Genomic DNA, 24,147 nt, shown 5'->3' on the forward strand with positions numbered 1-24,147 from the left:
ATGATATTCTCACTAACTTTTGTTTTTTGAAGGCCATAGTAATGAATTAATTGAACCCTAGATACCTGCAAGGGCAAACAGTGACTCAAAGCTAAGACTGTAGGCCTTGGAGATGTGTGGTTACCAGATACCAGAGAAGTCAAATTACATTACAGAGAGGTTCCCAATCTCTAGGGTGATAGATGTGGGGCAGTCCCATGGTTCTCTGCCTTCCCTTCTACCGGTATGTCCCTACTTGTTCAGGTTGTGTAGGGCATCCATGAAGATCTGGTATCCCATCATTTCTTCTTTTGGACACAGTGCTGCAAGTCAGCCCCCTTCCAGCCTCCAGGCAAACTCAGACCCCAGATCAGTACTTTGGGGATGTCCTTCAAATTTTCCCAGGGTCCAACATCATTGCACCCTGAATATTGTCTTCTTGTTCCATGATAACCCCTTTGGAGGGTAGAAGGTGGTCCTTGTGCAGGACGATCCAGGATGCTCAAAAGAAGCTTCAACAGCCCAGCCTCCCCACAATGGCATACTGCACCTGCCTGTAAGGAAGTAGCAGTTGGTATCTTCAGGAAGAGGATAGGGGCTGCAGCCACCCTTATCCTCTCACCTAGGAGCAAAGTGGAAACAGTTAACTGTGCCTCTTCTAGATCGTTCTGAATGTATGGTTTAAAAAAAAATCACAGCGGGGCCAGCCTGGTGGCACAAGCGATTAAATGCGTGCTCCCCACTGTGGCGGCCCGGGGTTCGCCGGTTCGGATCCCAGCCATGGACCAATGCACTGCTTAGCAAGCCATGCTGTGGCGGCATCCCATATAAAGTGGAGCAAGATGGGCACAGATGTTAGCCCAGGGCCAGTCTTCCTCAGCAAAAAAAGAGGAGGATTGGCAGATGTTAGCACAGGGCTGATCTTCCTCACACACACAAAAAAATCACAGCAAAAAGTACATCACTCAGGCAATGAAAGGTAAGGCCTATACCTTTTAGCTCTCATTAAGGGGACCAGAACCTTCCCATGCCCTTCTGGTACTAGTCAGATGTTGTCTGGTCATATCATTGAAATGAGAATGGGAACTGCATAAGGGAATTGGCAGGTCACTCCATTCCTCATCTCATACACAGGGAAGCTCGGTAATATTCATTAAATTGAGGTTGGGCTCAATCTTTTCTCTAACTTGGGAGGAGAACCTATCTCTGGAAAGGAATATGCACATGAATATGGGGAAATATGGCAGCATGGGAAAACAAGATAAATACATTAGCTCTAAAGGAGATGAAGTGCTGTTAAATCACCGCTAATCTGAATACTTGCCAATGCATGTTGGGTAGAAGGTATGCCCTTGTCTGTCTCTTCATTTAGGCTAGAAGCCCAGTAAACACAGAAACTTCTTATATTCTCCTGGGTTTCCCTGGACTATAGTGTATAGCACAAAGCTTTGTTGAGTGGAATTGAAAATGCCTCTTACCTTTTCTTGGGCAACTGGTTTAAGACTTGACTTTTGTGGGTGAAAGAAGGCCTCTACTCCAGTGCAAGGGCTAGGCTGATAGTCTGAGTGACCTCTCTCTGGCTTGTCTCTCTCAACTTTCCCTCTCCATCATTCATTTATGACTGAAGACACTGTGGTAGCAGTGTGGTAGGCAGAATTCTGAGAATTCTAATCACCCACAACCCTTGTATAATCCCTTCCCATTGAGTGTGGGTGGGACCCAGAGTTTGCTTCTAACCAATAGAATAGGGATATCACTCCTGAGATTATGTTATAAAGAAAAGGTGAAGAGATTTTGCCAATACAATTAAGGTCTCTAATCAGTTGACTTTAAACTAATGAAAAGGGAGATTATCCTGGGTGGGTCTGACTTAATCAAATGAACCCTTCTAAAGAAGGATAGAGACTCTCCCTTTCTTGCTGCCCTTGAAGAAGAAAACGCTACGACTTCCACAGCTGTAAGGAAATGTATTCTCCCAACAGCCATGTAAGCTTGGAAGAGGATCCTGAGCCCAGATGAGACCCAAGTCCCAGTGCCTTCTTGATTGTAGCTATGTGAGACCCTGAGCAGAGGACCCAGGTAAGCTGGGCCTGGACTCCTCACTCATGGAAATGTGAGATAATAAAAGTGACTTATTTTAAGCCACTGAGTTTGTAGTAAGGTATTATGTAGCATAGAAAACTAATACACAAGCCTATGGAATATTTTAAGTAACTCTCATAGCTTTGTATCAGTATATTAAGTTTTTATGTATCTATATTCTCCTACACTTCTTGAGAGCTGAACTCCTCTTTGGTTCTCTTTTTGTTTACCTTCATTTAGCACATAAACATTCCTTGAATGTTCTTTGAATGAATAAAATAAGTGGATGAATTCCTTTTTGGAGTACTCTCCTTCTTTTTATGTTCAATCCTTCTGCTAAGAAACTGCTCTTCCCATCTCCTAGTTTTATTCCTTCCTTTGACTGTTACCAACTGGAAAATAAGTTGTATCCATTAACCAGCCTTGTTTTGGTTACAATTAGCAAGCATTAGCATTGCAAAGTCTAGTGAAAGTTTATCCCCTTGGGTTTGGGAGTCCATGTGAGCTACTCAAATTAATGTATCTTTCTTCATACTCAATCATAAAGACATCGTTTTTTTGGGATGCCATCACCTGTCACTTAACAATTGTTAAGACATTCTTAAAATGCATTTCCCATAGAAATTGTCCAATTAGAAGCATTACAAGGTACAATTACATTATACATTCTGTTACTTAGGAAAAACTGGGCCAGTCAGGGTTCATTGTTATAAGAGACAGAAACCAATTCTGCCTTTAAGAAAGAAGAGTGTTGGAAACCTACCTGGCAGCAGACAGAATAAAAGGAAGGATAGAGACTCCAGCTTGGAAAATGGGTAGGAACCAGGGGAGGGAGGAGGTTAGAACTCTAGATAAAGAGATGACCTTTAAGTTGCTACATCTTTGGCTTGACACTGGACACCACTCAGGAAGCCCTCACCACCACCACCCTCTCACCCCCTCACCATTCCCACCACCAGAAAGAATTCTAAATTGTCTCTTTCTTTGCCTCATTAGTTAAAGATTCAGTGGGCCTGGGGGAGCATCTGATTGGCAGAGTTCATTCTATGGATCTCAGAGAGCAAGTATCCGGCATTTTTGGTTTCTGTGGCAGTAGGTGTGGCCCTACCTTTCACCAAGATACAATGGCCCACTGCCCAAACATGCGGTTCAGATAGTGGGCTGTCCCCACCCAAGAACACAACCTCTGATGTATCCAGTACAAAGTGTTGGCATTTTCTAGAAATTGGCTTAGTTTGATGATATTGTTGAAAAAAACCATGCAGCATATATAAGTGTCAGGACAGACAGGGCAGAGAAATCTAGAACACCTGAGTAAGATTCTTTAATGGCCAAGTGTATGGCCATATTCGGCAATGGATGCATAAAGAAGGAGATAACACAAAACGGTTCTGGAGACTTCTCGTCTTCCCAGAAGTTGCCACTTATATGCACAGCTGTGGATAATTCCATTTAAGTGGAATGAAGATTCTACAATGTTCAAGAAGTGTGATTGCCATTCTCAAGGGTGTGTTTCCGCCCAGTGTCTCCTACTCACCAGTCTAACTGTCATAGAGATTCTGCCTACAGGACTTCCTGCTCACCACATGCAGGCAATTGGTTCAAAATAAACACAATAGGTTCATGATCATTTACTTCAAGTTTCTGTGAAGCAAAGGTAAAGATAAGGTCAAGTTTTTAGTACCTTCATTCAGTAGGCTGGGACCTGAGGCCTGTGCTGTCAATTACTTCTACTTCATTCTTTCTCCAAACTGTCACCTTCTCTGTGAAACCTTGCTTTATTTTCTCAGACTGAGTCCATTTCTCCTTCCTCTGACTTCCAGTAATTTGTAAACAAGTTAGCTTATTAACATCTCATATTCTGTTGTCTATATTCCTGATTCTCCCACCAGATTGTGAACTGTGTCAGAGCAAAGACTGTCTTCTTTAGGCAGAGTTAGGTTCCCCTCTATTCCTGGTTTCCTCATTTCCTCGTACACTAGGACATTGTTTCTATAGCTGACTCCCCCTGAGGCTGTAGGCTTTTAGAGGGTAGAGATCATTTGTTTTTCTTCTGACTTTGTCCATGGTACTGAAATTTGAAAGAGCCATTAGGGCGAGATCATTGGTTGGTTTTAAGTGGGTTTGTCATAAGTATATTAAATTCCTATTTATTTGGCAAAATTATCATACTTTTAAAATTCCAATGAAACTCATGTGTGTGTTTCTGTTTTTTGAAAGTTAATCCTAACATGCCACATGAAAAAGAGTTAGCATGACATCACTTACTCTTTGAAGATGGAAAAAAATAAATTTGAAGATTGAGTATAAGCCCTTGATACAAGAATGAGTATCCTCTTCATCTGTTACTGCTCTCCTGACAAAGATCTGCATAAGTAAGTGTTAAATGAGTACCACAATGTGCCTTTTGAATTCATTCTGAATACTGTTGGCAAATGAGGCATGTTGCAAAATACATTACCCTCTTAAATCAGCATATGCCAGAGCTAAGACAGTGGACTAGGAGTTAGAAGACCTGATTTCTTCAGTTTTTTATTTGATAAATATTTGCTGAGGTATTATGCTAGGTACAAGTTTTAAAACAACCATATACTTGCTGTGTACTGGTGGCAAGTCATTCAACTAGTCTGAGAATAGGTTTCCACCTTTGTAGAATGGATAGAGAGTATGTCCTGCCTTGCCTCATAGAATAGTGAGCGAGATTCAAATGAGACACACTGTATATTCAAGTGATTTATATATGGCAAAGCACTTAAATATAAAGTGATTATATTTATTATATTATGTTAGAGTTATAACACATATATAATATAGTTATATATTAGTACAATAAAGTTATATTTATTAAACAGCGCTAAGGTTATCTCTCAAAGCCAATTCCTTACTTCCACAATTTCATTATTACCAAAATATTATAGTAAATTATAACAATATCATACATTCGAATTGTCCTTAACCATTTTCAGAGTACTGTCAAAAAATTCATCTTTGATTCTTTCAACAACAAAGAAGGTGGTTCCACATACTTTCACCCACACATTTTTAGGGCTCTACTTTTCTACATGATAATTTATAAACCTAGAGCTAAACCAGCTTTTAAATGGTACTTGGATAAGGAAGAAATTTTGATTCAATTTACTGTATTTCTATCTCACTTTCTCGAAAGATCACAATAGTGATACATGATACCCGAGAGACATAAAGAGCTGTCAGATCAGTTTTATTCATAGTTCTTGCAAAATGCCTGATGACAATGGAAGTCTACAGCAGTGGGTCTCAACATTTTTGGTGCTAGGACTGCTTTATACTCTTAAAAATTATTGAGGACCCTGATGAGATTTTATATCTATAGGTTATATCACTCTTTTTTGTCTACAAAGTTAAAATGGAGAAATTTCAAAAATATTTATTTATTATTTCATTTAAAAATAAGAAACCCATTACATTTTAATGTAAATATTACTTTTATGAAAAATAACCATACTTTCCAAATCAAAAAAGATTAGGGAAAAGAATGACATTGTTTTACATTTTTGCAAATCTCTAATGTTTGGTTTATCAGAAGACGATGGAATTCTCTAATCTGCTTCTGTATTCTGTTACCATACATTGTTTGGGTTGAAGTAAATGAGGAACAACTGGTCTCACACAGATATATAGTTGGAAAAGGAAGCATCTTGCCAACACCCTGAAAGAATTTTGAGGACCCACAGGAATCCATCAATCACACTTAGAAAATGGCTGTTCTACAGTATAGGGGGTTTAATTCAGAAGCTTTGAAACCAGACAGACCTTCTATCTGGGTTCAAACGGGTTAATATGTTTGGGCTGTGTGTCCTTGGGCAATTACTTAAACAATAAGCCATAGCTTCTTCCTCTGTGAAAAGAGTTAATAACTCCAACTTCACGGGGTTGCTGTAAAGATCAAATTGCTTGAAGTGTAGAGAGCTTGGCACAGGTCCTGGTACATAGTAAGTGTACACAAAATAGTGGCTGGCTCTGATGTATCAGACTGTTTCCCGTATGCCTCTCAAAATAGAAGGCCTAGAAGAGCCATTCCAACTCACCTGACAGTAAGGCCAGTCTTAGAGGGAATGTTCTGAAATTGAAACCAATAGGATCTAATTTTAAAATAAGCTATCTTATTTTCACTTATACAGGATTTATTCCCAGTCAGTATTCCCATGGTGTTTATAACACGATAGCCCACACTGAAAGCTGTGGTAGATTTGAACAGAGTCATTTAATAATCTTCACATAAAAAAATGCCCTGTGGGGGCCGGCCCGGTGGCGCAAGCGGTTAAGTGCGCGCGCTCCGCTGCGGCGGCCCGGGGTTCGCTGGTTCGGATCCCGGGCGCGCACCGACGCACTGCTTGGTAAGCCATGCTGTGGCGGCGTCCCATATAAAGTGGAGGAAGATGGGCACCGATGTTAGCCCAGGGCCGTCTTCCTCAGCGAAAAAAGAGGAGGATTGGCGGATGTTAGCTCAGGGCTGATCTCCTCACAAAAAAAAAAAAAAAAAAAAAAAAAAAAAAAAAAAATGCCCTGTGTTGTTCTTGATGAAAAACAGACCAACCTAATATGCTGAGACAATAGTAGATTATTGTATACTAATCTACTACTGTCTCATTTTATAACATGACAGTAGATATACTAAATATACTAAAAACATTTTCTGAAAGCCTAGAAAGTAGGAAAGGAGATTTTTAAAATTTGTTTTAATTTTTGTTTATAAATTCATTTCAATTACACTTACTGAGCAACCATTCAGTATAAATGTAATTATGCAGAATCCAAAAATGAATAGCATTTCTGCCTAATATTTAAGTTTTTGTTTGTTTCTACTTGCTAACAGCATCATTTATCCAAAAATAAATTTCTGATTTGCCATACCTCTAGTACGTATTTTTTAAAATTAAAGACATTTACATCTGAACTTTGTATCTTTTCCACTATCCAAGAGAGAACACTAATAATCACCAAGAGTCTGAAACTAGCGACAAAGCCTAGACAAGCTGTTTTGTACATGATTTGATATATGAAACTATCACAGAAATGTCAGTGGAACAGCCCCTTCTTAGACTGGCAGATTTTGTAAAGTGATCTCACTTAACTCAGCTTCTTGTCTTGTTTTCCCAGATTCGGAATATTCAGTCCCACCTGACTAATTCTTCTTCGTGCTCATCTAACGGTTTTAACTTCTCAATTTATAGGTCACAAGGAAGCCCTAATAATAATAATAGCAAGAACTTGCTCACATTTATCATGTACTTACTTCGTGCCTTACAGTGTTCTAAATACTTTACATGCACCTAATCATTTAATCATCAAAATAACCCTATATAATTATTCCCATTTTATAGATGACACAACGGACCCAGAAAACATATGTCAATAAAGGTCATGTCATAAAAACAGAATACTGTCTAAATATTTAAGTCAAGGGATACTTAATCCAAAGAATTGGTTTTACAGGTAATGGAAAAGCTGAGAAGCCAAAAAGGGACAGTGAGCTAAACTAGAGTTTAACAATAGCAAGAAGTCATTATGACTCTTAATTCGGAGGGATGAGGGAAGGAGGTAAGATTTTCAGAGCTCAGGGAACTACTGCACCAAGAGGACCTTGAACCAGGGTAGGCCGGTCTGATGAAAGCTGGAACCGCCGAAGAGGTACATACAGATCTTCCTTGACTTACGATGGGGTTATGTCCCAATAAACCCATTGTTAAGGTGAAAATATCATTAAAGTCAAAAATGCATTTAATACCCCTAACCTACCAAACATCACAGCTCAGCCTAGCATAACTTAAACATGCTCAGAACACTTATTAGCCTATAGTTGGGCAAAAGCATCTAACACAAAGTTTATTTTATAATAAAGTGTTGAATATCTCATGTAATTTATTGAATACTGTATTGAAAGGGAAAAATAGAATGGTTGTCTGGGTACAGAATGGTTGCAAGTGAATTGGTGGTTCACTCTCGTGATCGCGGGGCTACTGGGAGCTGTGGCTCACTGCCACTGCCCAGCATCACAAGAGAGTATCGTACTGCATATTGCTACCCTGGGAAAAGATTAACATTCAAAATTTGAAGTACGGTTTCTACTGAATGTGTATCACTTTCACAACATTGCAAAGTTGAAAAATTGTAAGTAGAACCATTGTAAGTTGGGGACTGTCTGTACAGCCCAAGTAGATGCCACCCAAGGAGAGAGGGAGAAGGAGAAAGAGAAATAGCCTGGCTTCTCCCTTTCTCTCACCCTCCAATACCCCACCTATACCTCTCATTGGCTAAATCCGTTCTGAAGCCGGCTGACTTGAGAACATGGGGGCCATGCAGGGACTGTCTTTTCTGTGATTCAGAGCAAAGCAACAGAAGTGCAAGGAATGTACCCGATAGCAAATAGGCAAAGATTATGCAGAAGGCTTAACTAACTTGCCCAAGATCACTGGGCTAGCAGTCCCGTGGTTGTTCTTTGGAATTTGTATATATGTAGCGATCATGTGCTCTGAATAGGGGAGATAGAGGTCTTGGTAAGTGCATTAAACACTTTCTGATATGTAGTTTCCTCTATCCATATATGTTGTAGGGTAATTTCAGGGAAATGCATGCCTACCACGATACAAGGGGAAGAAAGATAAGAAATGAGAAAGGGTCTGGGGACTCGAGGCCATTTTCAGTGTCAGAGTATGCCTTTGGGCATGTTCAAGGTAAGGGGAGCAAATGATCAAGGCAAGAAATCTCTACTTTTGTGATGACTCTCAGTTGACAAAGTAGCTGTTTCTCCATGTAGACCTTGGTTTCAAAGTAAACCTTGTAAAGAAATAGTTCACATTAGACTAGACTCCTTTTTTAATTCACAGAACTCTTTCTCCCAAAACTATTCCAGTTGAAAGTGTCAATATTGGCAGAAAACGTGGAGGTACTATCCTTTAACATGTAAATGCATCTCTTACCAATCTAAGAGGTTATGGGATGGGGCAGGAAAAAAGATATTGGTGGCACTTAGGTATGAAGTGTAGAATTAAGTGAAGTAGATTGAATATGACTGTTATAGGCTAAATTGTGTCCCCCCAAAATTCACACGTTGAAATTCCAACCCCTAGTACCTCCGAATATAACCATATTTGGAGATAAGGTCTTTAAAGAGGTGATTAAGTTAAAATGAAGCTGTTAGAGTGGGCCCTAATCCAATATGACGGGTGTCCTTACAAAAAGAGGAAGAGATACCACGGCAGAAGGTCAAATGTATATGAAGAGGCAGCAAGAGGGTGGCATCTGCAAGCCCAGGAGAGAAGACACAGTAGAAACCAACCCTGCTGGCACCTTGATCTTCGACTTCCAGCCTCCAGCACTATAAGAAAATAAATTTCTGTTGCTGAAGCCACCTAGTCCGAGGTATTTTGTTATGGCTGCCCTAGCAAACTAATAAACTGACCAAAGAAGCAACATCTAGAGACTCTCAGTGTGTGAGGCACCATTGACAGCTGGAGATGCTAACAATGATATGCTCTGTCATATAAAACAATATGGCTGCCAGGACCACAAAGCTGTCCCAGTTGGAATGAGAAATTAGAGTTAGAGATACACTATAAAAACATAAATAAACTTGTTTTCTTGCCTTCATGGCTGTTCATTTAATTCAATACACATTTTATTGTGCACGTGTTAGGCAGATAGTACTCTTACAGGTGCTACTCTATGACCACCCTATCACAGAATGACATCTCTATCACAATGGTGACATCATAGCAACCTACTCTTTGAATGATTGCTTATGGTTACCTTATCCCAGAATGTCAATACACCTAAAGAAGGGAAATAATTCTGATCCTCCTCAAAGTAGATTTAAGAACCACTCTTTTGTCATGGAAATTGTTCAAATCTATACTATGAATTGAATGTTTCTCTCTTATTCACGTCTTACAAATGTGCTTTGGCAACATATTAGACTTTTGGTGTCCAGAAATGGATTTTTCAAACTCTTTCTAAACAAAGAGAAATGAAGAGTCAAGATAGAAGAATACCAATTTCCCTGGTTCACATACAAGGCACATACTGAATATTGTTAGAAACATCATCTTGATCCAAAATAGAAAAATAGACTTTTAGTTAAGAACTAAATTTTTAATTTCATGTGAAATCTATCACTTTATGTGTTTACCTGAGTGTCAACAATCTAGAGTAACGCAACAGTTTAGGAATTATCAAGCAATGTCCTGAGGATATATAATTCCAAGAACCATACATATTAAGGTGGACTCATGAGCAGCAAAACTGACATTGTGACAAATTTTTAAAATGAATTAGGATATCTGGCAGTGGGTCCTATGTGCAATTTTATCTCAAATTCTCATCCTCTATTCATTCCAATTGTACATTTTCTAAAAAAGAATGTCCACAAGGAAACTTGAAATTTTCTTCTCGAAGTTCTACAAAACAACAATTAAGATCAAAAATAAAAATAAGTAAAAAACCATTAGAAGTAAGCTGGGAATGAATGTTCAAAGTGGGCAAGTATGACTACCTTATAAAGAGCGTTATTTGATGATTATCTGGTGAGCTTTGATAAGCAATTTTTTTTGTACAATTAAAAAATTTAACTCAGAGGAAGATTTATTGCCAAATTCTTGAAATTAAAATTTAGTATCTGGCAATATTTTCTTTTAACCACAGTACTAGATTTTTATGTTAAATTTAACTTTCTTAAATTCAAATGTCATGAACTGGATAGATTTTTTTCTTTTAATCTATAATATGGAGAAACAGGAAGTTGATATGTTGGAAAGAACTTTGGTCTATAAACGAGAAAAAATGGACTCTAGTATGCTTTCTTTGACAAGTCACCATCTTTGGGTCTCAGCATTCTCATAAAAAATTTGTGCATTCTATCATAAGTGTTGCATTATTCCTAAAATTCTGGGTTTCCAACCATTTCACAACTTTACACATTCTTCTGGAAAAGACATGAGATATCAATAAAATAAAATTTGTTAAAATCAAATGAGCAAATAAATATGAAGACGCAAGGGAAAGATCTTAAAATGTAGTTGAAGATATCTAGGGTACACAGCAAAGACAGTTGTAAAAGCCTTAAGAGTTACCATGATCCATGATTATTAAATAAAGCCAGATAATATTTCAATGATCATTTATCAAGCTTTCTTTTCTTGTCATCAGATTAAAAATTATACCCGGATTTGCATATGTGAGTATAGTATTTCTAACAATATGCACTGATTATTCCGCCCCTCCCGCAGCCGCACCCTCACCTCCTATCCCCAGATTAGCTCGTGAAACTTGAGGTATTTTTGAGGCTAGAGGTTCCTTTCTCAAGGTTAGGTTATCCTTGTAATTCCATATACAGTCAAATATTCCATGCGGGGTGGTTAACTGATAATTGGCAACTAGGATGCTAGAATTATGTACCATCTAGGTTGCCTGTTGTATAGATCATAGTTCATTTATATCAAATCTCCGGGAAATAAACCTTATTTCTCCAGAGCCTAGCAGTGACTGGCACATGTTTGAATGAATGAAGTAGATGGAGAATGTCAATATTCATTTATGTAATGATTAGTTAAGGAAAAAAGTACATTTCAGCATGAGAACTTCTGATAGCCCTTTGCATAAATCACACTTGACTCTTCCCTTCAGGCAAGTTGACTGCCTGTGAAATTCCTAGAAAACCGAGGGGAGAGGACCGGAGCCGGCGTTCCGGACCCAACGCGGTTTGGGGACGTTACCGGGCCTGGAGGGAAATGTTCGCTCTCGGAGGAGTTCGGAAAGCCGGCGAGCCGCCAAGTCCTGGGCACGGGGAGGAAGCTGCCCTCCGGCCTCGGCTTGGAGCTTTGCGGAGCCAAGGACAAGCGTCGCGCAAGCTGCCGCAGGGTTGCCTCCGAGGCCAGACCCGCGGGGCGCGCCCTCGCCCCCCCGCCGGGAGCGCGGGCCCGCGCGGGGCGGGGGCGGGGCCGCGAGCGGGGGGCGGGGCACCGAGGCGGCCCCGCCCCGCCCCACCGCCCCGCGGGTCACAATGTAGGGTTAGGGCGGCCGGCGGGCGGGGCTCGGCGGGGGAGGAGCCGCCGGGCGGGGGCGGGGACGGCGACGGCGGTTGGGGGAGGGGAGGGGAGGAGGAGTCGCGGAGGGAGAAGGACAGCGCCATTCCGGACGGCCGCTCCCTCCGTCCCCTCTCCTTTCCCCGCAGTGGCCCGCGAGCCGCGGGCGAAGGAGCGCGCGCGCCTGACGCGGCCCGCCCTGCTCGCGCCCTCCCGGCGTCCGCCGTCCGCTCATGGCCCGGGCCGCGGCCGGCGAGCCGCGCTGAGGCGGGCCGCGCGGAGTCGTGGGGCCGCCGCCGTGGCCCTCGCTGTCGGCGCCTCGCCGCCTGCCCGCGCTGCCCGCGCACGCCGGCCGCCATCGCCTTCGCGCCTGGCTGGCGGGGGCGCTGTCCTCCCCGGCCGTCCGCGCCGCTCCCTGGACCTCGGCGGAGCGCGGCAGCCAGGGCCGGCGGAGGCGCGAGAAGCCGGCCGCCGCCGCCTGGGGCGCCGCCGGCGCCGCGGGGGCCATGACCGTGGAGCAGAATGTGCTGCAGCAGAGCGCGGCGCAGAAGGTGAGGCGAGCCCGCCGGCCGGCGCGGCCCCGCTCCGCTCCTCCTTCCGACGGGCGGCCTCCCCCGTCTCGGCCCGGAGCCCGGCCTCCCCGCCGCCGCTCCGGCCTCCGCCGCCCGGGGCCTCCTCCCTCGCCCCTTCCCGTCGCCTTCGGGGGCTCGTTCCCAGGGCCGGGCTGCGTGTGGGAAGCGGGGTGTAGTTAGGGGGTTTCAATCCACTTCCTTCTGGCCGATTGTTTTTCTGTAACAGACGGTGGCGGGTATTTTTTGAGAGCGACCCATACGTTCCTCCACTCCTCTATCTGGTTTCTTAAACTTTCTCCTCTGCCTTCCTTTTTTTAAAAAATAGAATAGCCAGTGGTCATCCCTTCTGAACACAGTTTGTGTTTTGAAGATAGGAGCATTCCAGGCCTGCTGTATGCAAATGGTCTCCACCAGAATCGAATTGCCTGCCTGGCGGGGCAGGTACATTTACCAGGTGGGCTCTGTGTATAGGTAGAGGATTTGGTTGGTTCCTTTTCCTCTTTCTGTTTCTTTTTCCTTTTTTTTTTTTTTTTCGTTCTTGAATATAGAGATTGGCCCTTAAGAAAGGAAACCTTTCTGGCCATGTTTATTCCAGGAATCTTTTGTCCCCTGAGTTTGACCTTGTTCCGTCGCTCACCCTTTACTCTTGACTCAGTCACGCATTCAAATGGTCACTTACCTAAGTAAAAAAAAAAAAAAAAAATCTAGGTTTGTGAAGCTTCAAACATTTTATAGTGAGTAGTGAGAAATGCTCCTCTTATTCTAGATTTGGCTTTCAGAATCTCAAGTGCACCATCATGGCTTGCACCATTTCCTGAAGAGTAGTAAGCTATGAGTTAATTTTTTTTTTGTCATTTGTGTGAAAAGCGTTTTGGGCAAAAGAAAAACATTGCTTTAGTCGTGTTGGAATTAGGGGGGTAACTAGAGTTTATTGTGAGCAGCTACCAAGGTTGTGTTGGGTTTATCTGGGTGAGTAACGAATGCACCACCCTGTTGTAGTTATGTCCTACCTGTGCTTCATTTTAGAATAAGGTCTGATATCCTAAAATGGACTATGTATATACTCACAGCCTTCTAGATTTTTGCTTTGAGATTATTTTTAGAATTTGATGATAGTACTTGAGGTAATTGAAGATGCTCAAGAATTTTGGAAAGCAAGGATAGTGCATTGTTATTTTAGGCACTTTGGGAAAGTTGTCGTTGGAGCTCTTGTGTGTTAGTTAACTGTTACTGGTTAAATTTAGAAGATTATTGCAGGCTGCAATTTATTTACAGTGAAATAATTCTGCATTTAATATTGGGAGTTTAGAACAGTTTATCTCCTAATCCCCTTTATTCTATTTTGAATACCTTAAACTTTAGTTTTTGATGTTGAGTATGTGATAAAGCGTTAATACTTAGAGCAGGATCTCGTGGTCAAATGTATACTAAGCAATATTTAATAGGTTTGGTATCATTTTTGTTTCTAGTTCTCTTCAGTGTTGAATATTTAGTCAACACTGCCAATTTGTTTCAAAGTGGGAAATGTAGCTCATATTTTTCACATCTCTTAAATTTGAACAATGGCAAGAAGTTTGTGAGTTTTTTAAATTGATTTTCGTTAAAGTACTTCTGTAGCATAGAATCAGATAATGCAGATCTGCCTAGTTCAGAAGTTTATGCATAAAATTATGGGATCAAGAATCAAATTACTGACAGTAATCTTGGCCATCAAGTTTAATTTCCTAGTTTAATGAACCCCTCCTTACACAAAGGGAATAGTTGTTAATCCAGAATATTACCATTATGATGCTGTTTTTAGTGTGTGTGTCAGATCATTTCATTGATATTGGGGAAATTTTTTTAGAGCAATATAATGCATTTATTTTTGTATTTCCATCAAGCTGCTTATGTTTTTTTTTAAAAAAGAAACACTTAATATGTTTGTTTGCTTTCCGTATTGACATAGTATTACTTTGTTACTCATATTGGAACTATTTAAAAAATACTTATATGGGTATAAATACTTTAAAGCCATCGACTTCAAATAAATTGATAGATTGAAGTCCACCAAGTTGGTAGCTAGAAAGTGGACTTAAGCTAGTAACTAGGAAGTGAACTTCATACTTCAGAAGAAACAAAAGTGAAACTCTGTTTTCACTTAGCAACTTTATGAATTATCAGTAAAATGAGGTAACTAGTTCATATTGCATAACCAAAATTGAGCCTATTTTCTGCTCTCCTTAAAGTGATTGTGTGTGTGTATGCATGTATATAGCATTAGTTTTATGTAAATAGCTATATTCTGGTGGTTGGAACGGATTCCTATATTTTCAGGATTCTTTTTTTTCTTCCAGAAAGATGAATCTTTCATATAATAATATAGTAATTCTTAGTTTAAAAAAAAGCACAACGCAGAACTTTCATAGGTCTTTTTTCAACTACAAAGTAGCTTGTCACAGTATATTTTAAGGCAGGGGGCTGTCCTTTCCTCTGACGTGTTCTTTGCTTGATGCTGAAGTTTGGCCATGGCAGGGAGTTATGAGATATAGTAAAACTGCAGAGAGCTGCTTTTCTGAGGTTTAGATGCCACCGGTGAGGTGGAGTTGGGGGCAGATTAGCTGCAGTTAAATCCTGCCATAATTTGAGTCTCGAACATGCATCTTCAGCCTTTGAGCTTGATATTGACCTAAGTGTAGGATCCTTAGAGCTCAGAAATTTGATACCTAGATTCAGGTACCAAATGAGGATTCTTTAGGGCAGCAATAGAAGGCTTCCTCCCAGGGACCAAATTGATTTATAGAGTAAAGTGAGCTGGATACTATTTGCATTAAATGCATCTTTCTGAGTTGAATAAAAGATCAGGTTCATAAGGGCAGGTATTTTGCCTGTTTTGTTTCACCCTGGTTCCTTGCACATAGTATGTTTGAGTAAATATTTGATGAGTGTAATCAAGAGTGAATGTTTTCTAAAAGGAGTTCAAGTGCAAGTAGTTATTTTAATTCCTTAACTGAATCTCCAATTTAACGTTATTGGGAAACAATGAAAGCTGGAAACTTCAGACAACTGTTGGAGTATAGGTAGTGTAATGAAAAGATGGTTGGATCTAAATCACCTTTCTATGACCTCAGTCAAGTCATTAAATGTCTCTGAATCTTCCTTTAAAGCCTTACAGTTAGTAAGATTAGACATTAGCAACTTTTTTAGATCTGAGTGTTTAGTGGAGTTAAGCATGCGTTTATTCCAGATAGGGAGGATAAAAACGAAATTGTAGAGGATGGCGGCAGAAGAAATTTTATGGATCAACAGTCAATTTTCTGTTAATTACAGTGGGGGGTTAGGTGGGAAGGATTAACCAATCACAGATTAACCAAATTAAGAGTTAAAACAAAACTTGAAAAATAATACAAACTGGATTCAGAATAAATTTCTTAGTTAAAGCAATGTAGTATTTTCTAATTTAGGTTATCATCTAAAGTTATAAAAATAAAATAGAGCCTTTCAAGGGACAGTGTACGTTATATAAATCGCTGTAAACATTACATAAAATGGATGTTCTTCAGTACTAAATAGTTGGTTATCTTGTTATTAGCATATGACTTCCACTGGCCAGAGAGATGGGGATCCAGCTGCTTATTCCCTTCTTATTCCTTCCCTTTCTCACCTAATTTTTGATTTGTATACTAACATTGTATCCAGCTGCCTTAATGAATTCTCATCAGATCTAATAAATATTCTCTTGATTTTCTTCAATATTCTATATATACAGTCCATATTATTTGCAAATAATTATCATTCTGACCTCTTCCTTGTCAATATTCAGACCTCTTTTTTTCATTTACTATTTTATTGCTTTAGCTAAGATTACAGAATACTACTAAGATTAATGTTAGTTTCTGTATGTATTGTTTCATTATAATATGGATATTTCTCTATAGTCTTACGTTTTTAAAATATTTTGAAATCAGATTTAGATGTTGACTCTATCAAATTTCTTTTTTTTATTGTTGTTGCAACAACTGATGTATGTGTCAATAACAACGATTGTAATAGGTAACATTTATGGGGTAGTTACTGTGTACTATGATAAGGAATTGTACTAAGAGGTTTTTAAACTTTTTTTTTCATTTAATCTTCCTAACCACCTTATTAGGTGAGCGCTGTTTTTTTTCCCCTTCATGTTGTGGTTGAGGAAACAGTATTAGAGAAGCTAAGAACTAAAGCAACATTTCATTGCTAGAATGTTGAGGGTAGGATTTAAACTCCCAAGCACCCACTCTTACCATTATGATGTATTGCGTTCTGGTAAAATCTCATTGAGTCATGATGCCTCCAAATTCAATTTACTAAATTTTAATCTGGAATTTAGTATCTGTATTCTTAAGTGAGATTGGTTACATAGTTTTGTATATGGGCTTTTGTGTATATGGGCTAACAAGGGAAAGTTAACTCATAAAATCATTAGAAAGCTTTATGTGTTTTCCTTTGCTTTTGGAGTTGTTTAATGTATTATTGTGTTAAACCATTCAAAATTGAGGGTATTCAAGCAATTTTTATCATTCAATCTAAGTACTTGTTACTTTGAAAGTTTGTTGAATATGACTAGATCAGGCAATTTAGAGCAAGTTTTGGATGAGCTGTCCAAATTGTGACTATTTTTTAGGTTTTCTGTCTCTTACAGAGTCAATTTTAAAAATGTTTTATAGATTTAGATTTTATTTCACTTAGATTTATATATATATTGGTCTGATGTTTTCTCTTAAATCTGTGTGTATGTAGATAGATCCCTTTCTCATTCCTGTTTGTTTTGTTTTGTTCTCAGTAATGTTTACCAGATGTTGATCTATTTTATTGGTCTTTCCAAAATTCAGCTCTTCGTTTCATTTATAACTTCTGTTTTGTCTTCTAATTTATTAATTGTTGCTTTTGTCTTTAGTAATTCCATCTTTCTTCTCTTTTTGATGGTTGTTGTTGCTCTTTTTATACTTATATTCAACATTTGGTGAGTTTCCAATCATGTTTAATAATGAAAAACATTTTGTGGATTTTATCTAATTTTGTTTTGGATTTGACTCTATGTTTCTTTCATTATTTAAAGGGGGGGGTACTTTTCAAGATGTTGCGTTTTTAAAATTGTTGATTTTTAGTTTCAATTACACTGTTTAGAGAATATCATTTGTAATAGTTTTAGAAATTAAGATTTTCTTATGTACATGAGGTTTTAATGAGCATATGAAAAGGATGTGTTCTTTGAAAGTTATAGAGTTCTGTATTTGTATATTAAATAAACACATAGTGTGATTTGAATATTTCATGTTTTTTTTCCTTTATTTCTTAAATTCTGAGGGATGTGATATCTCTACTTTTAATGTAATTTCATCAAATTCTCTTTATATTTCTAATGGATCTAATCCAAACTTGTGTTTGCTGGTCTTTTAGTAGGATTTCATCATTTACATATATGGTGATAATTAATAAACTTTTTTATTGTCATCTGAGTTTCCATTTATTAGTCTTGTTTTCCCCACTCAGTTTTGATGGATTGATCAAGTTTTCATTGTATCAGCTTCCTTACCCTCCTTTTATAGTCTCTAATTATTTGGAAATCTCTTTCTCATTTCTGCTTTTTCAATTTTTTTTTTTTTTGCTTGAGGAAAATTAGCCCTGAGCTAATATCTGTGCCAGTCGTCTTCTATTTTGTATGTGGGTCACGGCCACAGCATGGCTGATGAGTGGTGTAGGTGTGTGCCTGGGATCTGAACCTGTGAACCCAGGCCACTGAAGCAGAGTGCTCCGAACATAACCACTAGGCCACGGGGCTGGCCCCCTCTGCTCTTTTAATTTTAAACAAATACGTCTAAACATATTCTTCTGGTAGGGCCAATTGTTAATAACTGGCTTTCCATCCTTCTCTCTGCTCCCAATAAGATAAGACTTTTTAGCTTATTTTTATTTATAGCATTCCTGATTTTGTTGGGATAATATGAAATGTAATTCTGAATGATGACTTTTTAAAAAAAATTATTTTATTAAAGTCATATTGGCTTACAACATTGTGTAAATTTCAGATGTACATCACTCTGTTTCAGTTTCTATATAGACTGCATCGTGTTCACCACCAACAGTCCAGTTTTTATCCACCACCATAAATATGTGCCCCTTTACCCCTTTTGTCCTTCCCCCACCCCCTTCTCCTCTGGTAACCACTAATCTGTTTTCTAAATGATGACATTTTAAATTTCTTAAGGTATACCTTATGTCAAAAATATTACTTAATTGTGTTACATTAGCAGCTAATTAATTTTTAAAAATTAGATATTTAATTTTAACTGTTTTTCTTTATAGTTGGTGTTACTCTACTTTTTTGTTGTTGTTGTTAACTCTCTGTTTAAGCTTGTAAGATTTCCTCTTTGGTTTTAGAATCCAGAAATTTCACTCTGTGTGTGTGTGTGTGTGTGTGTGTGTGTGTGTGTGTATCTTGAACAGTTTTACCTAGGATTTTTGATCTGAAACTTTAGTGTTCTTCTCAGGAAAAAGATATGTATTTTAAAATTATTGCTTCTACTCTATTCTTTTTTTCTCCTTCTATGACTGCATTGTTTGAATGTTAGATAACATTCATCTCTTTTCCTTGCTTCAAATTTTATAATTTCTTTCTCTCCCTTTTTGTTCTATATGCTCAGATAACTTCTTAGTTTGATTGTCTAGGTTATTATTTTTGTAATGCCACTTCTATATTTACTACCTCCGTAGGTGGTCAGATACTTTTTTGGGGGGTTTGTTTTAATAATATACATTTTTAGTTGGTTCTGAAGTGCATAGAATTGAATTAATCATAAACATTGGTTCATAATAGCTGTCCATGCAAGTATGTTTTTATTTATTTATGAAATTTCTTATTAATTTTTAATAATAAACACACATGAACCCACTACTTCAAACAAAAGCTAGAACTTTGAAAGTAACCTGTATCTAACCTTATAGTCCCCTTATCGCATCCCTCTATTTTCATTTGAGTAGTCATCTTGAATCTTGTGTTCATTCTGCCTTTGATTTTCTTTTTATTGCATCTCTATGAGTTCCTGAAGGTGTATATTTTTAATTTTAGTTGTTTTAACTTTAGGAACTTTTTTCTGCCTCAATATCTAAAAGATATTCACCTATCTTTTCTACTAAGAGGTTTAAAGTTACGTTTGCAACATTTAAACCTTTTTCCATCTACACTTCATTTTTGTACTTGGTGTGAGGTAGGGATCTAATTTAATTTTTATTATATATATGATTTTTTGTTGTTAATCTTACCTTATTGAAAAGTTAATGCTCTCCCCCGGTGAACTGATGTGCCATCTCTATCATATACAAAGGCTTTATGTAAAGTGCTCTTTTTTTTTTTCCTGTCCTCTCAATTTTGTGCCATCATTCATTTTGTGAATACCATCCTGTCTTCATTGCTGTAGCTTCATAATAGTCTCTAGTACTGGAAAAGTAAGTTTGCTCCTCCTCTTCCAAGGTGTCATGGCACTTTATTCTTCCTTAGAAATATCTTACTAAGTTGTCTGAAAAACTCTCGTTTGAGTTTTTATTAATTTCGTTGAATCCGCAGACTGGTTTGGGATCATTAACATCTTTATAATGTTGAGTTTTCTATTTGCGAACAGGATATACTTTTTCTGTCATTGGGATCTTCTTTAATATCTGTTATTCATTTTATAATTTTAACTGTAGAATTCTAACACATCATTTGTCCTAGATAGTTGACGATTTCTTTTAACAAGTATATGTGGTGTTTTAAAATATTTGTTGTTACTGGTGTGTACAAATGCAACTGGCTTTTGTATATTGATCTCATATCCAGCCACCTTGCTAAACTTTTCTATTTTAATACTTTTCCAAAGATGATTTTGGATTTTCTGTGTAAAAGATCATATCATGAAGAAATCATGCCAGTTTTATTTATTTCCAATTTTTATGCCTGTAATTTCATTTTTTTTGTTGTTATACTAGGTGAGACCTTTAGTAAATAATAACATTGACTAGAAGCAATGGTACTGGATATTATTGCTGATTTTAAAGGACAGTTCCTTCATTTGGGACCTAATGTACTTCTAAAGTATTTACAAGTGTTAGTTGTACAAACTCATATGTTATAAAGAGGGTTCTGTTTCTAAAGAACTAAAGGATATTGTAGTATTTTACATTTTGACACTTGTGTGTAGTTTTTCCTTTGAGTCCTGGTGACTCTTGTGAAAATTTTCACTCTCGGTATCCTGATGGGGAGAAAGCTGGTTTGTCAGCCATTTCTCTGTCATCCTAGGTCCTATAAAATCAGGCAGTGCACTTCTTTTTTTATCATGGGCCTTCCCTTGTCTTTTTTCCCAGGAGCCATTTCACAATCATTCATTTCTACCCTGATGTGGTTGGTGTAAGAGTTGTTACAAGAGCCTTTCCTCTGACACTACAGCACACATTTACTCTCTAATGTCATAGAACTACCATTTGCACTGACTTGCAGCAGTGTCTTACCTTTCTCCTGCAAATACGAGTGATGAGAATGGTATCATAGCTCATAATAATCGTTGATTTATATTATGCAGGCATACTTCATATTACTGAGCTTTGCTTTATTGTACTGCACAAATATTGTGTGTTTTACAAGACCGTCAACCAGAAAAAAGATTGTAACTTGCTGTAGGCTCTGATGATGGTTAGCATGTTTTAGCAATAAAATATTTTTAATTAAGGTGTCTACGTTGTTTTTTTAGACATAATGCTATTGCACACTTAATAGACTATGGTCTATTAGCGTAAACATAACTTTTATATTCACTCAGAAACCAAAAAATTAGTGTGACTTGCTTTATTACAATATTCGCTTTATTACAGTGGTCTGAAACTAAACTCACAATATCTTCGAGGTACGACTGTATATGAAAGACCAAATATGGCTTATGAAAGCCAGGTTTTGGAATGTCACTATGCAAAGTAGATGATGTGGAAGTTGAATTTATAAAGTGACCCCTTGCGTTTTTTTGGGCTGACTTGTATTAATTTCCAAGAATATTCTCCTTGTCATGATGATCTTGTTTTATAAATGTGATAAGTAATTTTTCAAAGTTTTCTCTTTTTTTCCTCCATGATTGACTTTTAATACAATCCATCTGCTTTGTTTTTAGTCTTGGTCTTTTGAGCCACTAAATATTTTAAAATGTCCAATAATGTTTTCCTTGTTTACTTAGCCATGTTCATATAGGTTTAGATCAGAGTTTCTTACAGTATGGTTAGTGGACTATCTTCGTTTCCTATAGTACTTGCTAAAGCTGTAGGGTTCTGTGCCTCACCTCAGACCTATTGTTTCAAGAATCTGATGGTTGGACTATGGCATTCCTAACAAGAATCTCAAATGATTCTTCTGCACTTAAAGGTCGAGGACCAGTAGTTGTGGTATATTAGTATTCTTAAAGATGAGGGTGCCTTAACACTTGTATAAATTGATTGCAGGGGTTGAGTTAGTACAATATACCCAGTTTAACCCAGAAGCAGAGTCTCTGAACACATAGGCTTTCTTATGTTTCAAGTGTTTCTCCCCATCAGTGCACTGACATGCTTTGCTGTTGTAAGGAAAATGCCTCCTCCCTCAGGCTTTCATGGCCAACATCTCTACGGAAACCAAAGCTTCAGGTGCATAGATGGGACACCAGTACCCCCAACTCCAGTAGGGCAAAGTTAGTCTTCTTTTTATTCATTGAATCATACATCAGGGAGTTGGGAAACTATTGTGTATGCTAAGGTTGCAATCTGCCTGTTTCTTTTCTTTATGGTGTGTGTGTGTATGCATCATTTTTGAAAGATTTTTTTGGGTATGAGAAGCATAGCATATGAAAACTTATGTATACCTCAAAGATATGTAATAAGATTACTACCCTTTGTACCACCCTGGATGTGAATAGAATATCTTACTGTTCAAGAAGTTTTCTTTGTGCCTCACCCAAACTGTCCCTTCCTTCCACATCTTGCTAGCTGCTATCTTGACTTTTCCAAGTTAACGTTACCATGCTGTAATTTACAAAATATAAAATGAAAATACCCATTTAAAGTGTTATAATTAGAAGAATTTTGGCCTATGAAACATTTCTATCACTCCTAAAGATTCCCTTAGTATGTAGCTTGTCTTTTCATTTTCTTATCAGTTTCTGTGAAGTCAAGTATTTTAACGTTGATGAAGTTCATTGTACCCTTTTTTTTCTTTAACGGTTAGTGCTTTAACGTATGTTTTTTGAAACTTAGTTTGCAAAAATGTTTCTCTTATGTTTTCTTCTAAAATGTTTTATCATTTTAGCTTTTACATTTAGGTCTGTAATCTATGTGGAGTTTATTTTTGTGTGTGCTCTGAGGTGTAAGAATCACGGTTTATATGAAATAAATGAACCTTGTGTTATAGTTCATTTTTAGTTCTGGATACACCAGAGCTTAACCATTCTACTGTTGATAAACTATTTGGTTATCTTTTTGTGTGTTTATGGACCATTAAGATTTTCTTTTCTGTGAAATTTGCATTTGTTTCTCTTGTTCGTTTTTTCTTTTGATTTGTTTTACCTTTTTCTTTTTGATTTGAAGGAGTTCTTTCTAGTCTAGATACTTTTTTTTTCCTACTTAGATATTTTGTAAATATCTTTTTCCATTTTCAGGATGTCTTTTTACTCCCTTTATGGTGTTCTATCATGAATAGAAGTTCATTTCAATTTAGTCGCATGTGATTAGTTTCCTTTATTATTTGAACTTCCATACCCTGTTTCATAAAGATACTCTCTTTTATTGTCCTCTAATCTTTTTCTTGTTTTGCCTTCATTCTTTAAGTCTTATTCCACTTGGATTTGAATTTGCATATTGTTTGTGTAGGTGTCCAAATTCATGAATATGGAGAACCAGCAACTTTATTGAAAAATTTCTCCTTGTCCTCATTAATGCTCCACCTGATGACAGTATTTTTTATCCTTCAATTGGGACCTTCTTAAAGGAAAACAGGTCTCAGGGACTCTCCCTTTGAATTAAACTATTTTTTATTATAGTTTTACTGAAGCTGGCATAAATGTAAACTAGGCATAAATTTATTATGTTTTACTGTATAGCTCTTATGCCCTAAGACCAAAAACCAACTAATAACTTAGATGTAACCAAAACTACAAAATTAGTAAAATTTGGACTAACAAGGTTAACTTACTAAGAGATGGTAGTGTTTTACAGAAGCTAACTTGGCGCTTCCAACTTCCACCAAAGAAATTAATGTATGTGCATCAGGATATTCTTGTAATATGTATTATTAAAGTTTAGGAGTAGATTTTATTGCCATTGTCATCCACATTACATCTGTGACCCCAGTACTCAGTTGATAGCCATTGTCTTAGAGTAGGGTTCTCAACCTTTTTGTTGGAGAGTTTTCACAGATGTGCCTCCAAGTTTGATCATAGTTTAAAACTTTT

General features: G+C 38.0%; 1 protein-coding gene across 3 annotated transcripts in view; it reads left to right on the forward strand.

Annotated features, from left to right (window-relative positions):
* Window positions 1-12,605: 12,605 nt before the first annotated feature.
* Window positions 12,606-24,147, forward strand: part of USP25 (ubiquitin specific peptidase 25) — a 134,411-nt gene continuing 122,869 nt past the window's right edge. For all 3 annotated transcript variants that reach the window (XM_058522941.1, XM_058522943.1, XM_058522942.1), the window contains exon 1: window positions 12,606-12,670. In XM_058522941.1, the coding sequence (XP_058378924.1) occupies window positions 12,626-12,670 (45 nt within the window). In that variant the 5' untranslated portion in view covers window positions 12,606-12,625. The remainder of the gene's footprint in view (window positions 12,671-24,147) is intronic.

The sequence above is a fragment of the Diceros bicornis genome, chromosome 27 (assembly GCF_020826845.1).
Source record: "Diceros bicornis minor isolate mBicDic1 chromosome 27, mDicBic1.mat.cur, whole genome shotgun sequence".
NCBI lineage: Eukaryota > Metazoa > Chordata > Mammalia > Perissodactyla > Rhinocerotidae > Diceros > Diceros bicornis.